Genomic DNA, 13,094 nt, shown 5'->3' with positions numbered 1-13,094 from the left:
AATGTTATATTGGTGTTGACAGATCAAAACAAAGCAATGCCAGACCAAACCAGAAAGATTCCCACCCTAAGAACATCAGCATCAATAATAGTAAAAGCAACCATCTCAACAAAAAGTGTGCACACACACGAATACTAGGATGTGTGAGAGCAAATGAATTAGAAGAGGGAAAAATGGGAAAAAAAAAAAAAAGGTAAGGAATTCAAGGCAACACCAGACCAAACCAAGAAGAATAGGGGTGGGGGAGTGGGGCATGGATATCAACACACACATGATAAAATCACCAGCCTCAACAAAAAGATTAAAAGACAAACAAACTGAAAACACACATACGCCCCCCTGACACACACACACACACACAATAATACTAGAAGGCGTGAGACCAAAAGAATTAGAAGGGGGAGAAAAAAATATATGTATATGAAAGTAAAAAAGTCAGGGCAAAAACCAGACCAAACTATAAAAAGCACCTGAAAAAATTGTCAGCATCAGCAATGATAAAAACCCAGCCTCAACAAAAAGATGAAAAGACAGACACACACACACAGACCACTAAAAGTAGTGAGATCCAAAGAGTTAGGAGAGTGAGGGGGAAAAAAAAGAGGAAAGCAGAGAAGGCAGATGCCAGAAATAGGGTAAGTATAAAAAACGTAATAATAATAAGAGGTACAAAATAATGACTGGAATAATAATAATAATTTTAGAAAGTAATAATGCTAAATTGAATAAGATAGAATATGAAAGTAAAAAATGGGGCAAGCGGTTAGAGCGTCAGCCCGCGGTCCAGAGAGACCTGAGTTCAGTTTCCGCTAAGGACATGTACCTCTGTTGCAGTTTGCCCCGGCCCTGGTTGGGGTCGTGCGGGAGGTGGCCACTCGATGTGTCCCTTTCATGTTGATGTTTCTCTCTCTCCTTCCTACTCTATCTGAACAAAAAATGGAAAATGTCCACTGATGAGGATTAAAAAAAAAAAATTGAAACTGCAAAGCATACGCCAAAACAAGCACAACAAAAAATGTTGGATCGCTATTTATGGAGCTCACTGGATTTTGCTCTAGTGTTGTTGGATTTGGCCCCTTGGGTAGGGTCCCTATCCTCTTCAGCAGTTCTCTGGTGCTAGCCAATGTGAATTGCTGCCCTGGCCTGGCCCAGCCCTGGGCCTCCTGGCTGAAGCCCTGAGGGTTGGGATCCCAGGTAGTCCAGTGGGCAATGCTTCCCTAGCCCAGAGGCTGGGTCGCCTTCAGGGCTCACCACTTGGCTGTATTCGTTCTGGGCTGCTTTCCCTTCCCCCATGGCGCTGGGCCCTGGGGTATCAGGACCAGTCAGGGTGGTTTAAACAGATTTGTGTTGGGGGTGGTGCCTGTAGCTTCTAGGAGGGGCAGGCAGGCTCTTCCTCTTCTTTCATTGGCTCAGCTCTGCCTGGTTGGCCCCCCAAGCAGGGGAGAATATTTTTTTAAAAAGGGGAAAAAATACAAACAAACAATGCCCTGCTTGGCTCTTTATTCTCTCAGCATGGCTGGCTCTCGCTGGACCAGCCGCTGTTCAGGCTCCCACCCGGCCAGCTGTCTGAATCCCCAGCTCTGCCAGGCCCTGCCAACTGGGGTGCCAATTCCCAGCCCAGCATTGTTTTGTGGGTGGTGAAGGGACGCCTCCTCTTTGCTCAAGGTGGAGAGGAATGTGTCTCTTTCCCCAGGCACTTTGGCCTCCATCAGAGTTCTTTGAACAATTAATTACCTGGCCCCTCAGATTCACTGCTTTCTTTTCATGCAGACCCTTTCTCAGGTGTGCCATTCTGCTTTGTGGGCTTTCTGGCTCCCACAGTCAGGGGAGTTTTCCAGGCTGGTGGTGTAACCACACACTGGCTTTTAGCTTGGGATAGTGCTGAGTCCCCTGGTAGGCCAAATCACCTCTAGTTCCCACTGTCTGATGCGACATGGGCTCCCCGTCTCTCCTCTGTGGCTCTTGTTTGGGGATCTCTGTGTGAGACTGATTCCCCAGTCCCAGCGGCAGGAGCTACACCTCCCCGCCTTCCCAGGCACACTGCAGCTGCACGCGTTCACTCACCCACTTCTCGGCTTCTCCTGTCCCCTCTCCAAACTCCCTGCTTGCAGTATTTCCAGTCAACTACTTTCAGGTGGTTTTTCAAGTTGAATGTTCTGCAGTTTAGCCTAAAGTTCAGTCCTGGGCTTGGAGCAAGCAGACAGAACTCTCTTAGGCTTCAGCCATCTTGTCTCACCTTAGTTTTGAGGCAAACTGTAATTTCAGGAGGATACTGTTGAAAGGGAAGTAAATGGGGATGAGCAAAACTGGGATTGGAGCACTAAGCCAGCAATGCCCATGCCCCGCCCCACCCCGCCCCGCCCCGTTAGATGATGGTATCTACAGAGTCACTGAAAACTTGGGACTGTTTTAACAAAACTGAAAAAGTACTCAGAAAGAATACAATACAAAATATTGTACTCAAGTCACAATGTATTTGCTAACAGTAAGTTACTGATAATTTTACATTTCTCTCATTTAAAAAAAAATTTAAATGGTTATACTACTATGGCAATGGCCAAAGCTGGTCCAAATCACCAAAATTTTAAAAATGTTTAAAAGGTCTTTATTTTTATTTATATTTTAATTAGTTTTTAGAGAGGAAGGGAAAGGGAGAGATAGATAGAAATATCAATGAGAGAGAAACATTGATTTGCTGCCTCCTGCACACCCGCTACTGGGGATTAAGCCTGCAACTCTGGCGTGTGCCCTGACCAGGAATGGAACCAGTGACCTCTTGGTTCACAGGTTGACACTCAACCACTGAGCCATACTGGCTGGGCCCCAGTCATCTATTTTACGTTCTAAATGATAACCTATTATTTTGCTTTACCACTAATATTTTGTGCATATATTCTCTTGGGGATTTTATTAGTAGTAGTTGTGACAGTCCAAGATTTTAAGTATTTTTGTGTCCTGGGCAGTTTTTTTTTTTTTTAATTCTCACCCTAGGGCATTTTCTAAAATTGATTTTAGAGAGAGGAAGGGGCGGGCTGGCAGGCGGGCAGGGGGGTGGGGGTGAGGCATTGATCAGTTGCCTCCCATATGCACCTGGCCAGGATCAAACCTGCAACCTAGGCTCCTAGGCCTGTGCCCTGATGGAGAATTGAACCTGTGACCTTTGGTGAACACAATGACAATCCAACCAACTAAACCACTCTGGCCAGGGCTTCTGGGCAAATTTACTATATTATTAAACAAAGTCATTCATCCATAGTATAAATATCCATCAGAATAAGTTTTTTGTTAACAAGATCATTTTCTCAACACATTATTCTCATATTTTAGAAAAGGCGGCGTCGGATTGACCGAAGTATGATCGGAGAGCCAACAAACTTTGTACACACAGCTCATGTAGGATCAGGAGACCTGTTCAGTGGAATGAATTCAGTAAGTATGTTGGAGGAACATGCTTTGGGGCACAGGTGTATATGTTTTAATGTTACACTATGTTTAGATGCCTTTGTAGACCTTGACTATAAATACATGATATAAGTATAGAAGAGAATAAAGTGACCAATGAAAAATTAACCTCTTATCTAATTTGCCATTTTATGTACTTTTTTCTGTTTCCAGGACTTAACTCTTCATAGCTGCCTTTTTCCTGAATACATACTTTAAACTTTAAAGGATTTGACAGTAAGCTGGGAAGAACCAGAAGTAAAAAAAAGAGATCTATTTGCTGTCTTTTATAAAAATTTAAGTGAATTTCAGAATAGACTTTAGATTTAATCAGCTGAACTTTTATTCTTTAATTTTATCTAGAAGAAAAATAGACTGCAGGATAATAGAAGCACCACCAAATGAGGATTTTTAAATCAGGGCTCTGCCTCACTTTTGCCCTGAAACAAGCCACTGCTGAGAGCCTGTTTTCCCAGTATCTGCAGTAAACAGATGTCTACATGATCCCTGAAGTATTTAGACCTGGAAAGTCAGTAGGCTTTTATAAACACAAAATTATGATTCATTGTATATACTCAATGGACAGTGTTAACAAAAGACTTAACGAGAACAGACTTTTAAAATAGGTAGTTGAGTATCCTAGATACAGCAAACAAGTCTTTCAGTTCAGTTACTAGGTGAGCAAAGGAATGACATTTGTATCTTTTGTGAAAGGAAACAGCTTGTTTGTTTTAAATCAGTAGGAAGAGCACTGTTTCACTCAGCTGCTTTTTGTCAGTGGAAGAAGTATCAGGCTGCTGTCCAAGTGTAGTGCAGGAGCTTGATTCTCGGATCAGTGGTGTGAAAAGACTAAATGGGAACCTCTGCCTTGTTAATATGGTTATTATAATACATAGAAATAGAATGCATGGCCCTGGCCAGTTTGGCTCAGCGGTAGAGTGTCAGCCTGCGGTCCAGTGACCCGGGTTCACTTCTCGCTGAGGGCATGTACCTTGGTTGCAGTTTGTCCCCGGCCCTGGTTGGGGTCTTGTGGGAGGCAGCCACTCGATGTGTACCTTTTACGATGTTTCTCTCTGTCTCTCCCTCCCGCTCTATCTGAACAAAAATTGAAAAATATCTTCGGGTGAGGATAAAAAAAAAAAAATAGAACGCATGGTTTCAAAATTATTATATGGGATGAATTTAATATCTTTCTTAACAGATGTCTTCCCCACTTCAGGTTTTTATAGACTAACTACATAGGACAAATTAAATGTTTTTTTTAATCCTCACCTGAGAATATTTTTCTATTTATCATCAGATAGAGTGGGAGGGAGGGAGGGAGAGAGAAACATTGATGTGAGAGAGACACATAGACTGGTTGCCTCCCTCACAACCCAACCAGGGCCTGGGATACAACTGAGGTACGTGCCCATGTCTGGAATCGAACCCATGACTCATTGGTCTGCGGGCCAGTGCTCTAACCGCTGAGCCAAACTGGCCAGGGCCCAGGGTATTTACTTTTAAAATCTTGTTTATATGCAGTTCAGAATTTCCTTTAAAATTCCCATCTGGCATTTCATCTCCACGAAGAGCCTGTGGTTGTGCACAGCTCTGTTGCTTGCTGTCAGTGCAGGCAGAGCCTTTGCGCCTTCCTCTTCAGCTGCGGCCAAGGGTCAGTGGGCCCTCTGGGAGGTTCCACCCTGAAGTCTCTGGGCAGCCTTTTCTGCTAACTGAAGCGAAATTTTTATTCAGTATTTTAGCTTTTTAGAACTAAATAAGCCTTTCATAGTCATTGCTTATATTAACTTGTTGCCATGTCTAAAGCCATATGCAGCCCCACCAAGTTCTTGCTGTAGGCTGGGTATTGTGAAATGTTTCCTGAACTATTGATAGTTCTAACTTGTAGAAGCCTGATTTCATGAGAAAATTCTGTTCGCCTGTGCAATAATAGTGCAAATAAGACAAAACCACAAATAGACATGTTACTTATCCAAGGAAATATTTTCTCTTAAGTTTGTCCATCTGAAGACCTGAGCAGCTAGAATTAGAACTATGGCCTTGATACTTGTGAAACAGCCACACTGGGTTATTGGATGGTCAAGTGACCCCCCCCCCCCCCAAATACACTGTTCTTCACAAGACTACCTTTCATACTAACTTCTTACCAGAAAAGTTTTCTGTGACCCTTTTTATAATGTAGCCCTGTTGTGTTAAAATACTGTATGTCCTTAGTCATCCTAATATAATCAATCCACAACCTTTAGTTTGAAATTGAAGGTTTCACTTTTGGAGGAAAAAGAATCTACATGTAAAATGTGAAAATATAAAGATTGTTTTGCCCTGGCTTGTTTTGCTCAGTGGTTAGAGCAATGACCTGTGGACTGAGGGTCACAGGTTTGATTCCGATCAAGGGCACCTACCTGGGTTGCACGTTGGATCCCCAGCCCTGGTCGGTGTCGTGTGGGAAGCAACCAACCCATGTCTCTTTCTCACATTGATGTTTTCTCTTTCTCTCTCACTCTCCCTCTTGCACTTGATATCTAAGAAAAATCAGTGGAAGAATATCTGTGGGTGAGGATTAATGGAGGAGATATATATGATTGTTTTAAATAGGTCTAAAATAAGGTAACTTGTAGAAGGTGATGACTCTTCACTATTAGGCCATCACCTCCTTATTGCTTCGTTTTCCCTCAATCTAGCCTGATTCTCTTCTTCTCTGCTTCTAAACTGCCTCTAATTGATGTAAGATTGGAATAATGACACACTAAGAGCACATTGCAATTTGCAAATAACATTGTGCCTTTGTTTCAGCAAAGAAAGAGAATATTCCAGTCTTAATATATCTTACAATCTATCAGAGAATAGCCCAGTATTGTAGTTAGGAGAGATGATCATGTTAAGCATTTTACCAGTACAAGCCTGATATTCAGAGGATAACTAGTTCACTAGAGTTACAATAGGAATAAATAAATCTGGAGTAGAGTCCAAGTCTTTGCATTCTTAGACTCCTTTTAGTTTATCAGACTATATTAAGACTATCAAGTATGTACATTTTATCACATGGACTTTCAAAATGTATCTTTGGTCCAATTTTATTTATACTTATTTTTGTTTCTGATTCTGTTGTAATTAAGATGATCATATATAAAAGATGTATATAAAGTAAGATATTTGAGGTTGAACTGAAAGTTTTTAATTTTTTTTTCCTTTATTGATTTTAGAGAGAAAGGAAGGGAAAGAGGGAGAGAGAGAGAAACATCGATGAGAGAGAACATTGATTGGCCACCTCCTGCATACCCCCCACTGGGGATCAGGCCCACAACCTGAGCATGTGCCCTGGCTGAGAACCAGCGACCTCTTGGTGCTTGGGTCAATGCTCAGCCACTGGGCAAAAGTTTTTAATTTTTATTTTGGAGAGGAAGGGGGGGCGGAGAGAGAAAGAGAAAGAAATACCAATGTGAGAGGGAAACATCGCTTGGTTGGTTCCCATACACACCCCAACTGGGGGTCGAACCCACAACCTGGGGTATGTGCTCAACCAACTGAGGCACACCAGCCAGGGCTGATTTGTATACTTTTGACTTCTTTTGAAATGTTACCAAGTGCTTTGTGAATTATAAAAATGATTTTTTTTGTATTTGGGAAGTGGAGAAGATGGGGGTAGAGGGATTTGTGACAAAAAAAAATATTTTAATTATTAGCCTCACTATCAGAAAAATTTTTAAGTCTTTAAAATTTTTATTTTAGTCTAAAATTTATGTCATTAAAAATCTATTATAGATTTTTTTCTATAAAAAATTACCCTTCTGAAAAATGTAGTCAGAACGTTGAGACTAGAATCACATAGTTGCATTGGCCTTAGCTCCTGACTTCTGTCCTGTTTTTGGCTTGTTTTAGGTTAGCTCCATTCAGAACCAAATGCAGTCCAAGGGCGGCTATGGGGGCGGAATGTCTGCCAGCGTGCAGATGCAGCTCGTGGACACGAAGGCAGGATAGCCCTGTCCCTTCTCCAGTGAGTACCCCAGGCTCAGACATGGCTGAAAATTAGCCGACAACATAGCTTTAATTACGTCTTCGGGTTAAGAGATACACACGGTTGACCCTTGAACAACATGGGTTTGGACTGTGCAGGTCCACTTGTATGTGGATTTTTTTCAGTAAATACTGTAAATGTATTTTCTCTACCTTATGACTTAACATTTTCTTTTCTCTGGCTAACTAAGTTGTAAGAATACAGTATATAATAATACATATACAAAATGTGTGTCAGTCAATTTGTAAGGCTTCTTTCTGGTCAACAGTAGGCTATTAGTATTTAAGTTTTGGTGGAAGTAAAAGCTATACACAGATTTTCAACTGTGCAGGGGCTGCAGGGGGTTGGGAGTCAGTGTCCCAAACCCCATGTTCACGGGTCAACTGTATTTTGTTCTCTCTTTTTTAAAAAACTGAACAAAAGGCAAAAATATTTTACTTGCCTAAATGTTAAGTGATGGTCTTGGGCATTACTGCAATTTGAATATTAGTTTTAGGTTGTTCTTTTCCTTATGAAGAAGTTTAAATGCACTAAGACACCTGGTTGGGGAGGCTCTGCCTGAGATTCTGGTGACAAGATGAAGCGTATGTGTCTTTTAAACAAGAGTGAAATTATTATTTTGAGTATTGATACTACACAGAATCCCATGTGTAGTGAAGTACAGTGATACCTCGGTTCTCGAACGCCTCGGATTTCGACCAAATCAGTATTCGACCAGGAGATTCGAGAAACTTTTGTCTCGGAATCCGAACAAATATTTGGAACTCGAACTTCCGAGATGAGCCGAGTTGAGCCGAATGGCGTTCATTCGGCCCAGCGCGCCTTGCTTGCGCCATCAGTGTGAGTGCAGAGAGAGTCACGCTTTGTGGAGAGAGTCACGCTTTACACTGAATTTAACCCTTAGACATACTGTACACTTTTATTTCTTGTTGAGACTTATGTTTTTCTACATATTATATACAAATTAGGCCAGTAAATAGGCATTTTCTGGGGCTTGGAACGAATTAATCCAGTTTCCATTATTTCCTATTGGTTTCATTGCTTCGGTTCTCGAACAATTTGGTTCTCGACCGTCCTCCTGGAACGAATTATGTTCGAGAACCGAGGTATCACTGTAATTTTATAGTTAACACTGTGGTATTGGTAAATGTTTCATTATCAACTTCTAAAAAGGATGAACCCCTAAAGTGTAAAAATAATTTGGATTTTTCTTTTGGTTTTATAGGTCATTGTGAATTTCTGTTTCTCTTTCTACTGTTCCTTAATTCTTATTTTTTGATTTTCTTTTCAATTACAAAAAGGAGTGTGATGGTGTCTTGTCCATCCTGTTGTGATCCTCCAGTGAGACGTTCCTGTTCCGCGAAGAAGCTGTGGCCAGATGAACCCCGCGTTTCCTCAGCTGGCACGCATGCCTTTGGGCTCCTGGACAGTCTTAGATTGTGGCTTAAACTTTAATTTCTATCAACATGGATCTGACCTTAGCATGATCTTTCTTGTGAATGCTAGCACTATTTTGCATTTTTTTCCATTTTAAACATTTCTTTCCACCTGCCTTATGATTTTATTGATAAGCAAGGACCTGCTATTATTTGTTAATTTGTCACCGTTTATGTATATTTTGGAAGGTATGAATGAGACCCACAAGCACAATGATCGTGTTCATTCATTTGAAACTTCAGCAGAATAGGTATCTGCATGCTCTATGAAGTTGCTGGTGTGGGAGCCCATGGGCTGGTGAGACTGCTGCTATTAGAAAGGGTAGCTGTGGTGCCAAGTCACACCCATGTCACACCGAAAGGTAACTTGTAGCTTATTTAGAAATATGACTTTCTGGTCTCTTTAGTTAGAATTATAGTAAAAGGAAAGTGTGCATCTGTAAGGCCTTCATCCTGTTGTAAATGTTCACCGTATTTATTTTGAGAGTGAGGACCTGTGCGTGTAAGCAGGGCTGCTGTGTCTCTGTTGTGTTGACACCCTCATACCGTCCGATTCTGAGCAGCAGCAGCGTGGGAGCTGTTCATGTCTGTGCACCTGTTCTGTTGTGACTGTTTTGATTTTATGTTTGATGTCATGGTTTCCAGTAGCAGTTTGCTGGACTTCTGACCTGTTCAGCTAACTGCGGACCCCAAGGTCAGGGGCCATACTCTGCATAGTTGGGGCAGCGGAAGCTGCCAAGAGCATCACACTGACCTGGCTGAATTGTTGCCACTGGAAACAGCCTATCTGGTGACTTTATGGAATTGATGAGAAACCTTTGCTTCAGTTCCAGAATATCTTTATTCTTCCACAGACTGTATTTCAAATATATCTGTAAATGTTTCTCCTTCCCCATAAGGGTGTAGCATTCCTCCAGTTAGTAGTTTGCATCTTTAAAATGTAAATCCTGTGTCCAATTCAACTCTTACTACATGTGGTCAGATAAACATTTCATGCAGCAAATTGGGGCTTCACTGGAAACTTGGAGAGCGCTGAGGAGTTAGGTAATTGAAAGTGATCGTTTTTTTTTTTAATCCATTTCCTTCACCTTGGTCCCAAGTCCTTGTGAAAAGGTAACTGAACAAGTACTAGGTCTGTGCAGGCAAACAGGGAAGCATCTCTCCCGAGTTCTTCGGAATTCAGCTCACACAGTGCAGGGGCCAGGTCCCACAGTCCTTGTCTTTCTGCCGTTTTGAGCCTTCATAGGTGTCAGTCTCCAACAGAGAGGAAATCAGCCAAGGAAAAACATTTATGCTTAGTAATAAAAATAGGCATTTTGCAGTTTATTGAATAACTTCTAAACTTTTTCCCGTCTAGTGTCAACTCACTGTGTGGATGTCACATTCTGGAACTGACCAGGGCCTGTGTGTCCTGCCAGGGACCCTGTGCCAGCTCTGTCGGGGGCGGGTCTCCCGGCACTGCCAGCACCAATTAGTACAATTAGCCCTGGCCAGTCTGGCTCAGTGGTTAGTGTTGGCCTGTGGACCAAAGAGTCGCGGGTTCGATTCCAGTCGAGGGCATGTGCCTCAGTTGTGGTCCAATCCCTGGCCCTGGTCGGGGTCGTGCAGGAGGCAACTAGTCGATGTGTGTGTCTCTCTCTTCCTCCCTCCCACTGTATCTGAAAATCAATGGAAAAATATTCTCAGGTGAGGATTAAAAAAAAATTAGTACAAGTTTTATACTTGTCATAAAACTCCTGGAGCAACAGTATAGGGAGCCATGGTCCCTTTCCCCTGACTCATGATTTGATTTTCCAGTTGCTATCTTTTCTGCTTCTCCCAGGACCAAAACTCTGCGCGCCCGGGAGCATGTCTCCACAGCAAGACTTCATAGGCACATTGGCCACACTGTGTACAAGGACAAGCTAAGAAAGGTGCCAATAAAATCAAGAAGAACGTTACCAAAAAGTCTAAGATACGAACCTTGAACACAGATCTTTTAGGAAGGCTGGAAGATGTTTGAGAGTGTGGAGGAGGCAGCTTCCCCCACATTCTTATGTGGGTTGTAAATCTTGGAGGTCCTTTGGTCCCCACAACAATGTATCAAGTTTTAAAATCAAAGCTAATTAAGTAAATAGGATAGAATGTTAAAATACCTGCTAATAACTGTTAAGCAAGGGAAACTGAATGAAGGTTTACGTCTGGACATGGATTGTTATCAAACAGGTGCTTTCCCGTGGTCCAGGCATGAAGCGACGCCAGTGAGCCGGAGTGGGGATGCGGACCCTGGTGCTCGGGCTCAGCATTCCCGGTGCAGCAGTATCAGTGGGCCTTGAAAGATGCTTTGAAGAGTATGTTAGCTTCATTCTGTTATTAAATTATAGCAGTTTCATTATAGAGTGCAAGTTTGCCTTGATTTTGTTTAAAATGACTTAAGCTCAGTACCCAAAAGATAAAATTGACATATTTTTATAATATAAGCATACTTTTTTTTTGTACATTGTGTTCATTCTTGAATGAATTGAGTTCATTGTTGGCTTATAGATATTAAAAAGAAAGTATTGATTCAATAAATGTTTTCTTTCGAACCTGATTTGGTTTTTCCTTTCTTTCACTTCAGTTTTTTTTCTTTCAAGGGATTATTTACCAGAATTTACTTATATTTTCAGTTAAGACTATTGTCATGCAGAAATAATTTATCACTTTCTCTTTAACTTTATAATTTAACAAATGCCTAGTCAAAATGAACCTTAAATGTCTGGAAATAGGACTTGTTATTTAAATAGACCTTTGCTCCAAATTTTCATTGCCTAGCAACATCACAAATGTTTTTTTTTTTTATATAATGGAGTCAGATACCTGATCGGTTTCCTATGCTGAAGCATTTTGTTCTCACAGGATACATAGGATTTAAAAAAGTTAACACATTGTTGACCGCTCACAAGTTAATTCGTGTTTGAACTTGCATTAGCTATTTCAATTTCTGAAACTCAGGGTAATATAGGATTATTGTGTTTGTGACTCTTCGCCCTGAGGGTCAAAGTTTGAAAAACAGCACACTGTTCTACATTCTTGAAGTAGCCGGGGAATGGCCGTCTGCTGGTTCAAATGAGTGCAGCTCAGCCTAGCACTTCTGGTCCTTCTAAAAGAGCTCCTTACATTGATTCACCTTTTAGGCTCTTGGGGCAACTAAAAGACCACGTTTTACAAAAAATAGTCACTGGTATTTAAAAAAAAAATCCAACTACAGTCGGCCCTCGTTTATCGCGGTTAATCAGTTCCAGACTCTTCCACAATACATGAATTTACGTGAAGTAGAATTCTTTATTTATATACGGTCGTCCCTTGCTGCTTCGACGTTCGTGGCTTCACTCTATCACGGGTTTTTCAAATACTAAAAATATGTGTATAAAATATAATATGTAGCAGATATGTACAAAGTTTCATTTAAATTCATTATGTATAAAAAAGTATACTGAAGTTTATTTACATTGTTTCACTTTCACACGCAATTATGAAAAAATAGTTGGTGATGTGAGATAACTTCTGCATAAAATTACTGGTCAACAATGTGTTAAATAAGTTAAGAATTCCATTTCATAGTCATACTGCCACATTTCAAGTGCTCAATAGCTTCATGTAGCTGTCAGCTACCATATTAGACAGTTATGGAACATGTCCATCATCACAGAAAGTTTGGGCAGGTTTGAGTTTGATCTTAAAGTAGTTTAGGGCAGTCCTGGCCGGTTTGGCTCAGCGGTTGGAGCGCCGGCCTGCGGACCAGAGAGTCCCCGCTAGGCCCTAGCAGCTAGGGGCACGTACCAAAAAAAATAAAATAATTTAGGACAGTGGTTCCCCATCGGGGCAGTTTTGTCCCCGGGGAACATGTGGCAGAGCCTGGAGATATTTTTGGTTGTCACAACGTGAGGAAAGGATGCTGACACCTGGTGGAGGTAGAAACCAGGAAGGTTGCTCAGTACCTGTGGTGCACAGGACGACCCCATAGCAAAGGGTTGTCGAGCCCCCAGTGCCCTAGTGGCCGCAGCTGAGAAACCAGGGGTCTGTGGCCTCACTAAATGCATCCTCGTAGACTGGTCACAGAGAGACCAGGTCCAGTAGGTTTGACAGAATTGCCACACAATATTCTAAAATAGAAAAACTGATGAGAAAAAATTCTAGAAAAGAGTATTTCAAGAAGTTTTGATAATTTTTGTCCTTACCTC

At 41.6% G+C, this 13,094-nt stretch overlaps 1 protein-coding gene across 7 annotated transcripts in view; it reads left to right on the top strand.

Annotated features, from left to right (window-relative positions):
- Positions 1–10,462, top strand: part of CDC42SE2 (CDC42 small effector 2) — a 137,768-nt gene extending 127,306 nt beyond the window's left edge. For all 7 annotated transcript variants that reach the window (XM_036282029.1, XM_036282030.1, XM_036282028.1 and 4 more), the window contains 3 exons: positions 3,328–3,429; positions 7,321–7,435; positions 8,758–10,462. In XM_036282029.1, the coding sequence (XP_036137922.1) occupies positions 3,328–3,429; positions 7,321–7,419 (201 nt within the window). In that variant the 3' untranslated portion in view covers positions 7,420–7,435; positions 8,758–10,462. The remainder of the gene's footprint in view (positions 1–3,327; positions 3,430–7,320; positions 7,436–8,757) is intronic.
- Positions 10,463–13,094: the final 2,632 nt, after the last annotated feature.

The sequence above is a fragment of the Molossus molossus genome, unplaced genomic scaffold (genome assembly GCF_014108415.1).
Source record: "Molossus molossus isolate mMolMol1 unplaced genomic scaffold, mMolMol1.p scaffold_m16_p_4, whole genome shotgun sequence".
In the NCBI taxonomy this organism is placed as follows: Eukaryota; Metazoa; Chordata; class Mammalia; order Chiroptera; family Molossidae; genus Molossus; species Molossus molossus.
The sequence above is the reverse complement of the archived record's forward strand: the minus strand, read 5'-3'. Positions and strand labels throughout refer to the sequence as shown.